This window comes from Dipodomys spectabilis, unplaced genomic scaffold (genome assembly GCF_019054845.1).
Source record: "Dipodomys spectabilis isolate Male_0828 unplaced genomic scaffold, ASM1905484v1 ptg000210l, whole genome shotgun sequence".
NCBI classification, from domain to species: Eukaryota; Metazoa; Chordata; class Mammalia; order Rodentia; family Heteromyidae; genus Dipodomys; species Dipodomys spectabilis.
In genome coordinates, this window is record NW_024870887.1 from 4546132 (window position 1) to 4565460 (window position 19329).

General features: G+C 48.1%; 1 protein-coding gene across 1 annotated transcript in view; it reads left to right on the forward strand.

Moving 5' to 3' along the window:
- Positions 1-5182: 5182 nt before the first annotated feature.
- The window catches only part of Plb1 (phospholipase B1), a 180185-nt gene continuing 166038 nt past the window's right edge, over positions 5183-19329 (forward strand). Inside the window, exon 1 of the mRNA XM_042696639.1 lies at positions 5183-5273. Within this exon, the coding sequence (XP_042552573.1) occupies positions 5183-5273 (91 nt within the window). The remainder of the gene's footprint in view (positions 5274-19329) is intronic.

A 19329-nucleotide genomic window follows, 5' to 3' on the forward strand; every position in this document is an offset into this window, starting at 1 on the left:
GGACCTGCCTGGCAAGCACGAAGCTCTGAGTTCCATCCTCAGTACTGCCAAAATAAATAGAACAAGTTTAGAGCTGCCAGGAAGGATTACTTTATTGGTGTCTGTATCTCTGGATGTTTCCTTTTGGGAGGTTGTTACTGGCCTATTCTCTCCCATGGCCGCCCTTGAAACTGGCACTGGAAAGTAGGCATTGAATGTTCATGGTCTACCTCCTCCTATGCTGTAGATTCTGGACCCAGGAGCTCTTTTATGATTTAGCAGTTAGTACAGTAACAGGCCGAATCCGTTGCTCCCTGACCCTACCTTCAATACACAGTCCTTAACAGCTTGACAGGCTTTCAGTCTATCTGCTTCTAGCTAGTTTCTTCGGTAAAAGCCACAGCTGAAGAGCTAGTATGGACATCTTTTTAAATACATGAGACCCAACATGGCTTGAGAAGGTAAAAGTAAAGCTCTCTTATGGCCCCAAACACCAAGCCACCAAGTTTACATTCATACAAAGGCTTCTGAGGAGATATCTCAGGTCACTTTGTAGAAGATGGGGGTCCTAGAAGAGCTACCCCTCCCTCATCTAATACGCTGTTACTGTCTGGGACAACAGAAGACAAAAGGTAAGGACACACCCACAGGTCTCATGGCCTGCTTTCTCCCCGGCCTCTTCCCATCTTCTGGTCTAAAGACAGTGGTGTTCCTCTACTAGCTTCGTTAGGTAAAGTGCCACCAACAAGCTTGTTTCTTGCTATCTTAAAAGGAAGGTAAAGACAACCAAGACATTCTTTTCCTTTATTTGTCCAGTTGAAAAACCGCATTTGGGATGTCAGAAGCTAAGTATTATCTCATTCTTCACATTTCTTTTTCTTTGACCATCCGAATTCTACTTCTCAGACAAGTGGTTGTTTGGGTGACCAGAAGAGGGTCACATACACAGAAATCTAAAAGGGAAATGAATGAATCCTATTTTTCAAAATAGGATTCTGTTTACATAATTAAGGACTTCCTGTTTCGCTAGGGTAAGTCCAGAATGTGTAAGAGAGTCTGTCAGGTTGGCCTCCTCTTTATCTCCCTAGCCTCAGCTGATCCAGCTTCTGGCCTCTTATTTTCACAATCCTCCCTTCCACAACCACACTGAGTTCTCTCCGTTCCTTTGACAGATTTGCTCAGGATCTCCTCAAAAGCTAGAGTACAGCCTAGAAAGCGCTTTGTCTCTCTAATCATCCAACTCCACTTCCTAGGTTTTGAGTTACAGATCACTTGTTGTTGTAGGGAGAACTTTCTAACACATAGCATCTGTCTGGTAATTATTTGGGGGAGGGGAGTGCTGGTACTCAGTCTTAAGCTCAGGGCCTCAAACTCTCACTTGCCTTTTCCACGCAAGGCTGCCACTCTCCCACTTGGGCCATTGGAGATACAAGACTCACAGACTTTTTTGTGGGGGTGGGGACATGCTGGCTCATTTCAAACTATGATTCTCAGATCTCAGCCTCCTGAATAGCCTTCTGATTACAGGCACGAGGCACCAGTGGCCAGCTCATTTGTGTTTTAAAGGAAGCATGAAATTTCCAGTTGGCTCAACAACTAAGAATGGTAAGAACACTGTCATACTGTCCTTAGGTCACCACAATCTCCAATCTGGATTGGGAAGATGAGTTTCTACAACACAGATGGATTTAAAGCTCTTCATGTTTCCTCTTTTTATTTCTTAGTGTAACTTTGACTGGTGCTCTACCACTTGAGTCACAACTCTACCTTGGGCTTTTTTGGAGCGTGGTTAATTAGAGGTAAGAGTCTCAGGCTGGCCTTGAACCATGGCCTTTAGATCTCAGCCTCCTAGGTAGCTAAGATTACAGGTGTGAGCCACAGGTACCCGGCTTGGCCTTAAAGTTTCTTTTAAAAATTGCCATTTTACTTCATTTGCCCCAGTAAAAATCCCTTTGTACATTCTGCATTTATTCCTCACAACTATCCCCAAGATGAGAAAACTCAGGCTCTCTGGGGAGGTGATTTGCCCAATGTTACCCAGCTGATCATCGGAGAACTACATGCAACTCAGCAATGACTGCTCTTTCTTGGTGCTTTTTGCTTCAGTCTTTCTGCCTCATCATGAAATAAGCCATGAGTGAAACGATCTCTTGTAGAAGTTTTCACAGAAGTTGTTAATTTAAGTGGAAGATAAGAAAGTTTCTCTGCGGAAGACTTAAGTACTAAACTCCAAAGTTGGGTTCAGTGCAAACTCAAGGCAATGCACCTTTTGCAGGTCTATAAGGACAGCAGGCAGAGGCATTCATCACCTGTGGGAGCAGCGGACCATATCACAGAGGTGGCAGGGTTGGCTTCTCCATGTGCTGCGGGGTCTTGGTCACTAGCTAGGGCTTTCCCTGCCTATCTTGCCCGTCTGGCTCAGTGTCCAGTTCGCTAACAGCACCCAGGTGGAGCCCAAAGGCACCCAGGCAGCTATCTCCTTGAAGCTTCATGCTTAGGATGGTCTGTGCACAGTACTAACCCAGCTGAGGGGTTTGCAGGCACTTTGGAACTGGATATAGAAGGAGGCTCAAATCTCTTCTTGGTCACTCATTTGCTCAGTGACCTTGAACACGTTACTTAACCTCCCTGAACTTCCATTCTGTTATTGGCAAAACTATTCCATAGGGTTGCCATAAGGACTATGGGACATAGTGTACTTTAAAAGAACTCAAACGCAGTCAGCCCTATAAAGGACCCACACCATCATTATTGAAGCCATCTTCCCCTATGATGAGAGAGGGATGAAGCAACAGGTCCAAGGCTATACAGCCAGTTAGTGAACAGGCTGAGCTTCCCCCTGTGACCATAGTTTCTATTCCTCCCCCAGCCAGGCCCCTTCTGAGAATCCCTAACCCATGAGCTGAACCGATAGCCTGAACCTCACACTAACTGCGGCTGCCTCCCAGGCCTGTTTGTCAATGGCATGAAGAAACCACAGGTGGCTACTGTTTCCCCACCCAGCCACAACATTGTCATTGGTCTGCAGGTTGTTGGGGTTTTTCCTGCTACCCTTTGTGGGAGATGAGCCCCCGCTTTCATGGGCCATCTGAGGGTGCCGAGCCCCTGACCTGCTTGTCCTGCAGGTCCAGGGACTCAGTGTCCAGGTACTCACCTCTACCCCGTCACCTGCTTCGGCAGCCATCGGTCTTTGCTTGACTTCGGAACAGCTATCACCGTTTCCAACAAGCTGCCTCACATGCAGATCTGTTCAGAGTAGCCTCTGAGATCAGGACAGATACCTCGACACTGTGCTACAGAGCTGAGGCGCCCTTGCTTATATCGATCTGTCTCTGGTGCCCTAATGTTGGGCATCTAGTGACCAGCAGGTGTACCCAGCTGTCTGAGCCCTGTGCAGATCTTTCTGTGGGGCTATCTGTCATGCTGGAGCTCCTTTCCCTTCTGCTTCTTCCAATTCATACAGACATCATGACTATTGTACCACCTACCTCTACCCCCAAGCCTGGTAGCTACCACTCCTTCCCTCTCCTGTGTTTCAGGCCAACCTGGGACTCAGGAGCAGGTGTGAGCAGGTGAGTGGTTGACAGGAGACCATTAGATGATCCCCCTTACCTGCCAGGCCCAGCAGGGAGACCCACCAAGGGCCCATCAGGAGTGGCCACCAAAACATAGCCTTGCTGTGTGACAGCATGAATTGTGCATAACCTAGGGGGTAGCTCCCATCATTATCCCCACATGAGAGATGGGGAAATGAGGGAGAGAGAGAGGGGCTAAGCATCTTGTCCAAGGCCACGTAGCCTGAAACTGGCAGAATAGGGGCTGAAGCCATCGTCTGGACCCATGTGCTATTAGAACCCTGACTGTGCTATCAGGCCTACAGCTTGCTCTCCCTCAGGACAGGGCTGGTCAGGACAAGCATGTGGAGTGTCACCCATTAAAGCCCTTCCCTCCACCACACACACACACACACACACACACACACACACGAGTTTTCCCTGCTGTAGCCCCCACTCTAGAATCCCCCAAGAGTGTCATGGAGAATCACCTTGCTACCAAGGTGTCCTGGGCCAGGCCTGTGGCCAGCTACCTCCATCACTACGTGGAGAAGCATTGTCAGCTTAGAGGCACCCGGTCTGGGAATAGAACCTAAGCCTCAGTAGGCTGCCTGAGACCTTCCTGCCACTTGGACCTGCCCCAGGGCTGGCATGGAGCTAGGACTACAAGAAGCCTGGAAGTGTATTGGGTATGGGAGGTATTGCCTCTGGCTTTGGCCCTTTCTGCTTCCTTTCTCACCCTTCCCCTGTGAGCTCTAGGAGCAGCCCCATCTCTCATGCTCCCGCTCCCAACCCCAAGTCTCATTCTCTTTCTTGCCACCAAAACACACAACTAAACTTAACTTCTTACTCAGCACAGGGCCTGGCAGGCGGGCGGCTCTACAGGTGTGCCTTGCTCTGCCCTTTGTGCTCACCTCTGACCTATACCTCCAGCCTCCACTCAGAGGTACCCACTCGCTGGATAAAGGCTGGACTCTTTTTGGCCTGGTCTCATTGACATTGCTCTTATCCCTTTTCTGCCTTTGAAAACTCCTTATCCTGAAGGCTGCAGAAGCATTACCTTCTTCAAAGCTTTCTGGGGTTCCCTGGGCAGCGAGTCTCCTGCGAGCTGCCACTGGTCTGCCCACATTTTCCAGAATGATTCCCAGGAGCTTATAGGGCATTGATGATTCATTTGCTGTCCTTTGAGTGCCACAAAGAAAGGTGGGGTGGAGATACTTCTTTTTTATTTAGATGACTTAAAAAATTCAATTACTTGAGTAATTCATGAAAATATACATGTTGTACAACAAAAGTTTCTTAAGCTGGAGTTGTAAGCTCTAACCTGAAGATACCAGTTAGTGGATTCATTAGGAGTTTTCCCTCTGTATAAATTTATTTAGTATGTTATACAAATGAGTCCACTCTGTAGGCATTATTCTATGACTTGCTTTTTTCTTTCTCTTAATAATGGTGTGTGTTAGGTCAGAATAACACTGTCGCAAAGAGATACACATTCTAAGCTACAAATCTATGGAGATGCTGCCTTCCATGGCAAGAGACTTTGCAGATGTGATGAAAACTCTTGAGCTAGGAAGGCTATCCTAGATGATCTGGGTAGACCCAATGTCATGGTTAGGAAGGAGAGCCTGAGAAGAATACATTTAGAGATGGCTACCTTTGAAAATGGACAAAGGTTGACTATGAATGCCTTCTATGGAAAAATCAAAAGCCAAACAGCAGATCGGAAGGGGCCAAGAGGTAGGTGGGAAAGAAGGCAGTCTGTATTCATCAACTGGGCCCAGTCAGTCCTGGAGGCTTTCTGGAGGAGGGATTGACCTGGACAACTGTCCCATAACCCTAACTTGGGGTGTCTTATGGATATTGTGGGAATGCTCTTTTCAAATCCTTTCACCCAGATTCTGGATTCCAGGTCCTCAGGTATCCAGGAAGAAATCCGCCCAACAAGAAAGATCTGTCCAGGCCAACTTGCAAAAAAAAGATGGCCAGTGACTTGGCCAGCTGCCTCGTGGTTGCAGGTGTCTGGCCAGCACCCAGGGCTAAGGCAGGGCTTGCTCTACCTGGCCTGATCATTCCTATTTGCTCACTGTGGTAAAGGGGACAGTTGCAAACATGGCTCAGACAAGTCCCTGACTGGCCGCCCAAGTCAATGTGAGTGTCCCAGTGACCCAGTGGGAAGGGCAGAGAATGACAGACTCAGGCTTCCGCATCCTGGAGCTCCAGAAATACCTTCTGTGTCAGACTAACTTGGTGAGATACAGGGACTCTCTCTCTCTCTCTCTCTCTCTCTCTCTCTCTCTCTCTTCCTCTCTCTCTCTCTGTCCATTCAATATGGCGCTGGTACAGTGGCTTCAGGAGTCCAAATAAAAGCTGCAATAATTCTCATGTCTGAAATAGGCTCTTGGTATGAAGAAATATAAATATCGTGCATACCAGTCCTCCCACTCAACTATCTGTGGCTGGATTTACTCTATAACATTCCTCGGGCAGAATGTTACCTCGTCTTTGATTGAACTATTCCAGGGATGAGGAGCTTTCCACTTTCCAAAGCAGCCTGAAACATTCCCGGGCCGTGCTCATGGCTAGAGAGCTCATCCTCACACCATCTGTTCCCTGTTCCTGTCTCCCCATGATTTTTTAGGTATTTGAGGGTAGCTAATGACTTTCATCCTGGATGAGGGACATCATGGAGTTTTCCAGAAGGAAAAAAAAAAAAACCACAGCTATTTCAACCCCTTGACTTCCAGGCCTTCTTCCTCTCCTATGGCCCCATGAACAGGCCTGGGACAAGCACGAAGGCTTCTGAACTCTTCTGATTATAGACCACATACACTTCCTCCCACTGTCTGGGGCCAGGTGGGGTTTCTCTCTATCTTTTCTTGGGAAAAAAGGAAGGGATAACCGTCTTGGAGAGAGTGCTGTCCTTGGAGTTGGACTGCCAACCTTCTAGGCCTGGTGGGAGCCTTTAAAGAGGTTACTACATTCACTGAGCTTTAGCTGTGTCATCTATGAAATGGAGAAACAGCTACTGCATTGCTATGAAGTTCAATGACATCACATATAGGAAAAATACTTTAAAAGCAAAAAACATGTTCTATAAATAATTAACCTGTTCCAAGAGTAACTAAAAGAAATGTGAAACTTGCAACTCCTTGGTCCTGGGCCTTCCTCCTGGGGTTTAATTCAAGGCTGGGGCACTGATTCCTTAGTTTTTTTTTAAATCCAAGGTTTGTGTTCTACCTCTGCTCTACTTCAGCTTTTTGTTGGTTAATTGGAGATAAGAGTCTCATGGACTTCCTACTTAGGCTGCCTTTGAACCACGAGCCTCAGATATCTGCCTCTTGGGAAGCTAGGATTACAGGGATAAATCACCTAGTGGCTGACTACCACTCCTTTTCTCTTCCTCTTCCTCCTCCCCCTCCTCCCCCTCCCCCTCCTCCTCCTCCTCCTCCCCCTCCTCCCCCTCCCCCTCCTCCTCCTCCTCCCCCTCCCCCTCTTCCTCCCCCTCCTCCTTCCCCTCCTCCTCTTCCTCCTCCCCCTCCTCCTCCTCCTCCTCCCCCTCCTCCTCCTCCTCTTCCTCCTCTTCCTCCTCCTTCTTCTTGAGTAGGTTTGGTTTTCAGAGAATATCTGACTTCTCAAGCTCTTCAGATGGTCCTTAGTATCTTGTGGCTCCCAGGACAGTGCTCACTGCCCCATATCCTGTGTCTTCCTTCCCTCTTCCTCCCCAGTTCCTCTTTGCCATGTCTCTAGGACAGGGCTCAGTCCAAATCCCTTAGCCCTGGCTCTACAGGCCTGAGAGAACAGCACTAGCCACACGAGGCTGGGTTTGGGGTAAGACTTCCCTGGGGGGCTACCAGGAGGCTTCCTCTCCTCTCCTCCCTCCTCAGAGGCCCCAGGCTGGCCGCTCAGAGTTGCTTCTAAAGCTCTGTTGATCATCACCAACCCCTTTCCAGCCTTTAATTTAGACTAAGGCTAATTCTAATCCCCAATTAAAGTGGATTTTATAGAGAGAAGCAAGGGGGGATTGGGAGTCAGGGAGCCCAGCCTAATGACAGTGGAGGACTCCAAGCAAGAGAATCTCATTTAATCCAGCCCTTCCTGAGTTTATAAGGCCAGGAAGGGAGGCATCCTGCTGGCCAGTGGCTTAGGGTGGGCTCTCTGCCCTGGAGTCTCTTGTCTGAGCCATGGCTCTTGCTGGCTGTCTGCATAGAGGGTACCTTCAAGCCAGCAGTGGCACGTGACTCTATGCTGGCTCTGACTGGACAGAGATGGCTGCCGCCTTCACGGTTCCATAGGAACCGAAAAGCCAGGAGCACCCACAAATAGCAGCATGTCCCCACCTGTCTAACCCCAATCCGGCTTGTCCTGAGTTAGCAGAAGCATCCCTGAGCTCGCTGTACTTCCTTGGTGGGGCTGGGCCTGGCAGCTGGTCCTTCTGCATGCCACACAGCACCCCAATGATGACTGCAAAGGAGGGGACCTGCCCCAAGGCCTCCAAGGCAGGCAGAGGGTGCTGTGCCTCTGGAAGGGGAGGGGAGTGAGGTCTGGATTCTCCGGGGAGGGAGAATTCACAGGGTGTTGGGGGCACCAGAGTGTTCGCAGGTGTTCGCAGGCCCAGAGAGCAGAGCGCTTATTTGTCAGCTGGTGGCTGGTGCTAGGCTGTGGCCTGCAGCCTTCTCTCCAGCTGCCGCATCTTCTCTGCTAGGGCTTTGCAAAGCAGCCTGGAGTCCCACCCTTACCTGCCTGGGGGACATTGAGCAGGAGTGAGATAATGTCTGCTGCTGCTCACCCTCCACGGAGGGAGGCAGTCTCTAGATAGTCTATTTTTACCACCTAGAGCTCAGCCCTGTTCCCACTGGGGCTCGTGGCTGCTCTGGGCCTCTGCAGAAATGCAGGTGCTAGGACCTCCTGCAGGACCAGAGCCAGGTGCTGAGGGCAGGTGCTGAGCGCCAGCTTCCAGCTCTTTAGGACCCAGGCCTTGGGCCCTGGTGAACTCCTGCAAGGCCCTTTGTTTAGGTTCAAGGGGCTGGGCTGCTGCTGGCTGCAGGCATTCTGGTTCAACCAGGAGTGGAACAGCTGGGTGTGTCTGAGGCCTAATGAGCTGGGTGTGCCTGGAGGAGTTGGGAGCCGGGCGGCAGCTGTGGGCGGGTCCCCTCCCACGCAGGTGGGCGTGGAGTTTGCACAACAGTCACCTGTGCTAGGGCGCCTCTTGGCATTCTTGCTGTGTTTATTTAAAAAAAAAAAAAAGCACCCAATTTTGGAGGTGGTGGCAGGGCTATTTCTAAACATATAAAAAGATACTAGGTTAACACCTCCAAATCTATTGTTCTGAGGAACGCTGAAGTCAGGTTGTAGAATTTCCATCATTTCAAAAGAAGGCAGAGTACCAGCAACCCAACAGACTCCTGGTGTCCTTCAGCTCACCCCTTCCCACCATTTTCAAAAGGAAGCAACTGCAGCCTTCACTTGAGGCTAGGGGGTTCATGGGCCTCCCTTCCCCAGCCTCCCCTTAAGCCTGGCCTCTGCTAGGGAGGAGCTCTCTGCTCTCAGGTGCTTGACAGGAAAACAGAACCAGGCCACCAGCTGCCTGGGCTCCTTGCCCTGTCTGGTTGACAAGAGGGCAGAGCTCAGGGCCTGCCCTGTTTCTACACATAGGGAGGTTAACTAAGATCTCTGGTGCCTCTCAGAGTTTGGGACCCAGGCAGTCATTTGAACCTCCAGGACTGTTTGGTGGTCCATTCCTCTGTTTGAGGGAAGCTGGCCTGCTGCCCTGTACCAGCATTTCGTGTGGCTGGAAATGAGGAGAGAGCTGTTGGTGTCATTGCTGAAAAGAATAAACATGTGTCCCTGGACCTAGAGTTCTGGCTTGTGTTGGCAGCTGGTTTTCCTCTGGAAGCACTGGTACGGGGTTCTCATGGTTGGGGGACAGGGGCAGGTGAGCCTGGGAAGAAAGCGGAGACAGAGAGTGTTCCTACATCTCCAATGGCTGTTACTTACATCTAACGACATACATTGAGGATCTGGAACCACTGGACTTAGTTGGGGGAGGGGAGTATGTTCTGGAATAGAGGGGGATCCTCTAACCTCCCCATCAGGATCACAGCCACTGAGCCACAGTGAGGACACACAAATGTGCTAGGATTCACTCAGCCTGGAATTTCCCCTGCTGGACCATTTGCAGCTCACTGGGTAGGCTCCCCAGAGATCAAAAGATCAAACGGTCCTTAGGAGAGCTCTTGTCTGAGCCTGCTGACTCTCAGCCGTCCACCTGACAGCACTCATCCAGTCTCTGAGGGACACAGGTGTTCTTCATACCTCTGGAAACAACTTTGGAATGACAGGTAAACTCCCTCCCTCCCACCCCTCATTCCCTCTGTCTAGACAAATGGGCACTAGGGTCTTGAAAGGTAAGCATTTTTCTTCCACCAGCCATATGCTGTATTTTCTATTATTATTGTTGTTGTTGTTATTGTTATGATGATGATAATGCCAGTACTGGTGCTTGAACTCAGAGCCTAATGCTCTCACTACTGTTAGCTCATAGCTGAGGCTCTACCACTTGAATCATGCCTCTGATTCATTGGAGACAAGAATCTTATAGGTTTGTCTGCCCAGGATGGCTTCAAACACCCATTTTCCAATCTCAGCCTCCTGAGTAGCTAGGATTACAGGCACAAGCCACCTCGCCCAGCCATAAGTGCTTATCCTATGTATTCATTTTATTTCAGGAAACTACCCAATCCTCACCCCTTTCCCAAGAGCATGCTTCCTGCCTGCCCTTAAAATCAGATTCAGCGTCAGGGCTTGTCTGCAGGCCTCCAAGGTTACATTGTGCGTGTGAGATAACTCCGGGAGGAAGGCAGTGGAGAAAAACCTCTTTTTCTGTCTTGCGGTGAGATGATCACATGGTCACTGAAGCGAGTGGAGGAGGAGGGAGGACAGTGTCCACCCCACTGAGTGAGACCTTGGGCAACTCCACTCCATTCAGAGCCTCGGTTTCCTCAGCTAGGAAGTAGGCTTGATGGATCGTAACCTTGGGCTGCTGTGATATCACCCTGAGGACAGCTTGGAGTTGGAGCTGCCCTGTGAGCAGTGCTTTGTCCCTGTCAGCTGTCCCGTCTCCCACATAGCAGTCTGAGCTAAAGGCCAGTGTCTGTCAGTGCCACTAGAGGGGACATCAGACAGATGTCCCCAGGGGTCAGGGGGACTGTGAAGACTGGTGTCACAATTACTCAGCACCAGCATGTGTGCTCTTAACTGTCCTGAATTCATTCGTCTATGACCGGATGTTCTCCAAGGATACAGCTCTTTCTTTTACCTTCCTCCAACCTGGATCCAGCAGCACCTGCTAACCAGCCCTCCTCCACCCTTCACCTTACCCATCTGTCCATGGCAGACTCCAGCCAGCCTGTGTGCAGGGTGGGGGAGCTCTTCTCAATCTCCCAAGCCCTATTCGTGTTCCCTAGACTGGCAGAGCCAGAGGGGGACATGGAGAGTCCTCACCAGGCCTGAGGAGCTCAGCACAGAAAGCGCTTAGCGGCGCCCTCTCAGTCTCTCAGGGGTGGGCTTAGTGAAGGCCATGCGAGTGTCAGCAATGGAGGCCAGGGAGCAAGGCCTTCCAGAATAGGGGCCAGGGAGTTTGGCTCAGCTCACTATCCTCACTGCTATCTTCCCCTTGTGAGGAGAGCTAAACCTCTTGGCTCAGAAAATGTGCTCATTGGCAGGGTCTCCGGGTCCTTTCTGCTTCCTCTGGGAGAGCCAGGGCTGGCAGAGGCTGAGCAAAGTTTAACAGGGTCCATGTCATACCTCAGCTTGAGAGTGAGGCATGAAGGACAGGACTCTGCCACATCGTCCTCCTCAGCACCGACTTCCCCCGCGCCACCAACACCTTCTTCATTCCCACTGTGATCCCACTGTCACCACGTGGCACCGGGCTGTGGCAGCTGCAGAATGGAGCAGTGCAGGCTGGTGAGAGGGGGCGGCCATGCAGGCCAAGCTCTGGAAAATCCAAGATTCACTCACCCCTGTTGCTCCTAAGTTTTCTTTCCCTCCAGTTTTCTACTTTCTCTTGAATTGTCTACACAATGAACAAGATGTCAGCGGTGGTAGACAGCCAGACAGAAAGATCTGAACTCTGGATAGAGGGGAGTATCAATCAGACTCGGCCAACTGATCAGGCAAACTCATGAGGTAAGCGGGTCCAAGCAGACGCCGGTCCACATCCCTATAAACCTCCTGTGTGCTGAGCAGAGCTGCAGAGTCCGAGGCCCAATGTGGCCGGGGTAAGGTCACTCTGACAAGCACCTGTTATTACAGGAGCTGCATCTGCCTGGAGGGTTGGGAGGGAATGGGAGATGGCAAGAGCGGAAAATACTCAGTGTAGAGACCTAGGAAACTAGTCCTTTTGAGTAGAAATTCATCAGAAGTAGTTCTAGAACTTGTTTTTCCCAAGAAGGAGCACCATGGGTTTGATTATTTCTTCCCTACAAAATCCATACAAGTCCCTATGAGACCATAAAAACCAACAGGCAGGACAGGGTCGAGGCAGCAAGGCCCACCTGGGCCAATTTAAATTTAATTTTTTTACATCTTTATTTTCATTGTATTGTAGCAAAACATAACTAATGTCAGAATTTCCTTGCCTTTTTGTATTTTAAGATACTACAGCTGGGTACAGTGGCTCATACTTATAATCCCAGCTACTCAGAGATTGAGAGGATCATAGTTTGAGGTCAGCCTGGGCAAAAAGTTAGGTAATCCTTCATCTGGGTCAATAGCTGGGTGTGGTGATACATACCTGTGATTCCAGCTATTCAGGAATCGCAAATAGGGAGATCAAGGTCCAAGATGGTCCAGGCAAAAACACAGGACCCTATCCTAAAAAAAACTAAAGTGAAAAGACTTAGAGATAGGTAGAGGTATGTCTCCAGTGGTAGATCACCTGAGTTCAAATCCCAGAACTGAGAGAATAAATAAATGAATACGTAAAAATAAAAAAAGAAGCTACATCAATATTGTATTTAGAAATAAAGTTGTGCTGTGAATACTTCTGCAGAAAGTGTATTTTGTGTTTTCTTTTTGCTTGCTAACCCTATGGTAGAGGATATAAAGAATTACCATATTAGGCAGTTCTAAGTTCCAGTTCAGGGGTGTTAAGAACATTCACACTGTTGTGACACTAATTTCCAGAATGTTTCTCTTTTTTTTTTCTTTTTCTTTTTTTGTTTGTCAGTAGGCTTGAACTCTGGGCCTGGGCGCTGCCCCTCAGCTCTTCAGCGCAAGGCGAGTGCCCTACCACCAGAGGCACAGTGCCACTTCCCATTTTCTGGTGGTTTATTTGACATAAGAGTCTCACAGACTTTGCTGCCCGGGCTGGCTTTGAACTGTGATCCTCAGATCTCAGCCTCCTAAGTAGCTAGGATTACAGGTGTGAGCCACTGGCGTCCGGCTCAGAACTTTTCCATCATGCAAAACTCCCTAGCCATTAAATAACAACCTCCATTTCCCCCTGGTTAGCCACTGGCAACTGTTTTTGTTATTTACTGAGATACAAGTGAGGTGGGTGAATAGTAATTACACAGTTCTATGAGTTTGACAGATCCATGCCCAAGTGTAACGACAACTCCAGTCAATATATGGCACCTTCCCATCATGCCACATGCTATTCTTTTTCCTTTTCCTGTCAGTTTCAACCTTTACCCTAAGGCAACTAATATTCTGATTTCTATCATCATACTGTTTTTGCCTGTTCTAGAACTTTGTAAAAGTGGAACCACACCATGCTCTTTTTGAGCTGTCTTCTTTTTTTCATCATAGTTCTAAGACTAATGTTTGTTGCATCTATTGGTTGTTCATTTTGCCAAATACTATTCTATTCTATTGCATGAAGATACAACAGTGAGTTTACCTGTTTTCTGGGCAACCGAGTTGCATCCAGTTTCTTGTTTGTTTGTTTTTATTTTTTGTTGTAGGGCTGTGGTTATAGAGCTTGAACTCAGGGCCTGGGGCACTGTCCCTGAGTTCTTTTGCTCAAGGCTAGCAACTTACAATTTTGACTCACAGGGCTTTATCATTTTGTACCGCCAATGACCAGGCAAGAGGCAGAGATGTTCCATATCCTCACCAACATTGGGGATTGTTGGTCTTTTTAGCTTTAGCCAGCTATTCTTGTGGGTGTAAACTGCTATTGTGCTGTACTTTTAATTTGCCTCTCCTGATGAACACACGATGTTGAGCAATGTTCAGTTGTTTATGGGCTATTGGTAATCTTCACTTGTGACATGTCTGTTCATGTGTGTGGTTCTTCTTTTGGGGCATCTTCTTTGCAGATTTTCCTTTTCCATTTTACATGTATTATAAATTTATTATTTTTTGTATATGATAGCCATGAGAACTTGGTCAGATATACTTCATAATATCTTTTAGGTTGGTTTGCCAATTTTCCTACCCATGTTATCTCTTTTTTGCAATGCTGGGTTTGACCTCATGATCTCACACTTGCTAGGAGGCACTATACGAGCTCTTTTCATGAGATAGGGCCTGCCCACGCTGGCTCAGCACGGTGCTACCTCAGCTCTTTTATTTTTGACTGGGTCATGCTTAGGCTAGCCTGAATTGCGATCCTCCTATTTGTGCTTCTTCTTGCATTGCTGGGATGAGAAGCACATATCATCAGACTTAGCCACTAGGTGAGAGGAGTCTCACAAACTCTTTGCTGGGCTGGCCTTGAACTTTGATTCTCCCCTCTCCTTTTGTCACCTCCCCAGAAGCTATTGGCCACTTATCAACTCCAGTTCCATCAATGGTGTGTGTGTGTGTATGTGTGTGTGTGTGTGCGCGCGCACATACACACACACACACACACACACACTGATATTGACGCTTGAACGCAGGGACTGAGCTCTGTTTCTTAGCTTTTCCTCCTCAAGACTGATGCTCTACTGCTTGAGCAGTCATGGGGCTTGAACTCAGGGCCTAGGCTCTGTCCCTAAGCTCTTTTGCTCAAGGCGCTCTACCATTTTGAGCTATAGCTCCACTTCTGGTTTTCTGGTGGTTAATTGGAGATAAGAGTCTCATGGACTTTCTTACTCAGGCTGGCTTTGAGCCTTGATCCTTACATTTCAGCCTCCTGAGTAGCTGAGATTACAGGTGTGAGCCACCAATGCTGAGCTTTACTCTTAGCTTTCTGCTGGTTCATTGGAGAGATAAGACTCTTTTAGATTTGTCTGTCAGGGCTGTTAGTGAACATATCTCAGCCCACTGAGTAGCTAGTATTATAGGCATGAGCCACCAATGCTCAGCCTCAACAATATCTTTTGAGTTAAAAAAATGTTGAGGGAAACTGAGGCAGGGGAATTATGAGTTTGATGCCAATCTGGGCAACAAAGCAAGACAAAAGCCAACAAATAAAATAATTATGAAGTCCAAGTTATTAATACACTTTTTGTTTCTTTTAATGGTTAGGGTTTTGGTACCTGTTTTAGAAACTTTTACCTTCTTCACAGTCATGAAGATTCTTTTCTCTGTTGTCTTTTAGAAGATTTAGGTTGGAGGGCTGGGAAGGTGGCTCAGTGGTAGAGCGCTTGCCTTGCATGCCTGAGGCCCTGGGTTCGATTCCTCAGCACCACATAAAGCAAAAAAAAAAAAAGCCAGAAATGGCGCTGTGGCTCAAGTGGTAGAGTGCTAGCCTTGAGCTGAAGAGCTAAAGGACAGGGCCCAGGCTCAGAGTTCAGGCCCCATGACCGGACCCAAAAAAAAAAAAAAAAAAAGAAGATTTATGTTGGAGAATCTTGTGATATGAGGTAAAGGTCATGCTCATTTTTAAATAACCAGTTTTTTCTAATAGTCTTTAATTGAAAAGGACTTTCCTTTCTGCATGGAAGCATGTAGGTTAATAGTCAGTAGATCACATACTTGTCCATCTACCTCTAGACTCTCTGTTTTAATCCTACCCTTATACCAGTACCATACTGTTACCATCACTATATTTCCAGCCAGTCTGAAATCAGGCAGTGAGAACTCTCTGTAGGGTCAGAAGATTGTATCAACTGATTCACCTCAGTGTTTATTCTTTGCCCTTTTAACCATTTAAAGAGCTCTGTTGATGGCCCAAGGGAGGTGGACATAGGGTGTAGCACAGGGAGGAGGGGACTTTCCTGGCTTTGGCTTTCAAAGCCCAAGTCCTCAGGGAAACAGAGTCACATATTTGAGGAAAACAGCATGAAAGAGAGAAGCTCTCCCTCTTGCTTCCAGCCAGAAACTCTCCTAAGGCTAGAGAAAAATCCCCTAGGCTAGGCAGAGAGAATTGGAGGAAGAGTAGCAATGGAGGAGACAGCAAGAATTAGGAAAACATGAAACAAACTTGCAGAGCCTCTCTGGTCTCCTGATGGTCCCAAAGTAGCAGGAAGGCCCTGATCTCTCAATGTTTTTCCTCTCCCATTCCCACCCACCAGTTGTATAGGTCATTTTCAACATTGTGTCTAGTGAGTACTACTTCTGCATTTGTTTGTTTTGAGGTGAGATCTTTCTGTGTAGTCCAGGCTGTCCTTGAACACGTGATACTCTTGCTTCTCTGCCTTTGAAATGCTGGCATTACAGGTATGCCATGCCATGCCCAGTTCATACTATTTTTCTGAGTTCTAGTTCCTCTATCATTGAAAGGTTTTGATCACGTCTTTCCATTTAACACCTTACTGTTATCTTGAGCAACTCACAGGGAATTCTATGGATCCAAGCAATGACCCTCAAGATGTGGAAGGAGCAAAGGCTAGAGCAGTGGTGGTTTGGGAAGTGAGGCCCTGCATGAGGACATGGTTTGGTGCCATTGGCTGCAGAGAACATTGGGGTGGGGCTGCTCCATGGCTCACAGTTCTCCTGTTAATTTCCATAACACCAGTGGCCTCACTACACCCACGTTAGGTATGGGGAAACCGATTCTTCAGCACTATGTATCCAGTGCCAGAAAAGCCTAGCCCGCATGCTGTTTTGCTCCTATTAATATGTTCAATTTGTACTGTAACTCCAAGAATGTTCAGGAGACATTTAAAAATGCACTGAATCAATACATTCCTTTGCTGTGATCCTATGTCCACCAAATGTTCCAACCTGAGGCACATGGAAAATAGAAGGCAGACAGAAGCTATTTGCTTGACTGACACTGCGGATTAGGGTGTTCACAAGAGTATAAACACGTACCCCCGCAATGCACACACGTACCTGACAGGTTGGGCCCCCCAGGACTCAGGTCCTGCCAAAGCAGCCAAGGCCTGGCTGGCAACTTTAGGGCTGTCTCTGGGCCTGGCTATGGAACCCATGCACCAGGAGCTCAAGAAGTCCTGTGCCTACTGCCCAGGTAGACGTTGGAACTGTCACTTCATGCTGAGTTGGTTACTATTTATTTTGAGACAAGAGCTTTAAGTGTCTGGGTTGATGGAGACAATAGATCAGGATCTGCTGTTCATTGATAAATAGAGCCCTACTCCTCCCTGGGTCCTGAGACCTAGACTCCTGGTGCAGGCCTGCGTGGCTGTGTTCGAGGGACTGAACTCGTTCACCCTTCCAGCAGTCAGTCGTGTCGTACATGAGTCTCTTACTCATCCCCAAGTCATCAGTCATGTTTCCAGGAGTGAGTAACTCTGGGCGGGTGGAGTGGGGGGACTCCAGGCTGGAGTGGGAAGGTGTTGAAGCAGCAGTGAGGTCTGGGAGGAGCCACATCCCTCTCCCGCCAAAGCAGGAAATGCTCCTCTTCTTCAGAAGAGACACATCCTTAATCTGCCCCAATGTGGGTGTGTGTGCAGGGTGCTGACCGGCAGCTTAAAAAACTAGAAGAACAAAACAGCAAGGCCGCTGGGCACCGGTGTGATCTGAGGATCATAGCTCGAAGCCAGCCTGGGCAGGAAAGTACCCCCCTGAGACTCTTATCTCCAATTAACCACTCAAAAACCAGAAGTGGTGCTGTGGCTCAAGTGGTAGAGTGCTAGTCTTGAGCACAAAGAGGTTCAGGGACAGTGCTCTGGCCCTGAGTTCAAGCCCCACAACCAACAAAACAAAACAGAACAGCAAAGCCTTCTCTTCATCCTCTGGCAGTTGAGAAAGGGTGCTAACTGGGAGTGATACTAAGGTGGCCCTTAAAAAAAATTCATTCATAGAATACAAACACATTTGTCTTGCATGTTGTCCCATTTTGACCCTTTGAGAGTCTGTCTGGCCTTAGGGTCTGGAACTCTTACTCAGCTTTTTCCACTCATAGCTGGTGCTCTACCATTGAGTCACATCTTCCGTTTCTGCCTTTTCATTAATGAAATTGTCATAGTTTTGTCTGCCATGAAAAGCTCCAAACTGTGATCCTCATATCTCATCCTCCTGAGGAACTAAGATTGTAGGTTTGACCCACCTGTGCCTGGTGGGAAGCATTTCTTTTTACATGACTTGCTAGTGTCCTGTCAGCAAGGTTAGATTAGAACCCATGTTCCCTGATGACTGCTGGTCCATCCTCGTCCGCCTAGACATGTCTTTGCTGAGCACAGGGCCTTTTTGGTCTTGCCTGGCTTTCTTTCTAGGATGATATTCCACACTGGCTCCACCTGAACCAAACGATTCTACACTTTTTCTTGCACCGAGCTCCCAGAACTCCCAGTAGTAGGTGCAGCTGGGTGAGGTTCAAATCCAGAACATATTCCCTCCTCCTACTTCAGCTTTGGCCCAGGAAACCTGCATGCCTTCAGAACAGACCCAGTGCTGTACCAAGAGGAAGAGCCAGGAGGCCATGCGTAGCCTGTGAGACATCATGGCGTGACAAGTCTCCTTCTAGCCCAAGTCTAAGGGGTGAAGGATCAGTGGTCAGCATTTCAGCCATGGGCTGGGTAAGGGATGAGCCACTGTAGTCCCAGACCTTCAGTCCCTACATTTCCCATCCCGTCTGTTCCCTGAATAACATTATTTTAAAAAATAATGTTATTGTTATTATTAAGGTATTGTACAGAGGGCCTACCATTTCATAAGTTAGGTAATGGGCACACTTCTTTTCCTTTCTTTTCGGCAATGCTATCCCTTCTTCTGCTTTCCCCCAGGCCCCCTTCCCATCCGTGCCTCTAAGCTACATAGGACATATTAAATAGCATGATTGCGTCTGTTCACCCTTCCTCCCTCCCTTTCAGTGTTTCCCCTTTACTCCCACAAAAGAAAAGAAAAAAGAAAAAAACCAAAGCAAAAACAAACACTACCGCTGCCGCCACCACCACCACCACCAATAACAACAAAAACTAACAAAACGCCCTCCATGTTTCCATTTCCTGGAGTTCAATGAATAGTATTTTGTGTTCAGGGAAGTGACACGTTTATAAAACACCTATTTAGTTGCCTCCTGTAGGAAAATGTGGCAGGAAACGCTTGGGTTTTGAATACAACTTGAATTTTGTGAGCACTTACTATGTTCCTGAGATAACACTACTACTATGTTCTGCAGGGACTGATTTTCTTGGTTGGCACAAACACGTCCTGTGATCATCCTCACTAGGTTGCTTGGGAAGGCAACGTTTCCGGGGTTCCATACGTAGGACTGCATCACTCAGCAAATGAAGGGAGCCAAATGTCTGGCGGGCATTGGGAAGGGTGTGATGGTCTTTGGATGGGGTCCCTCTGCTGCAGAAAGTGGACAGCAGTCTGGAGAAAGCTCTTGATTACCTCATCCTGAGAAGACTTGTGCCTCCACCCCTCCAAACTCAAATGCTAGAGTCTACTTTGTAGAGAAAATGGAAAAGGAATAGGCCAGAGTCAATTGTCAGCAGGCAAGGGCTGT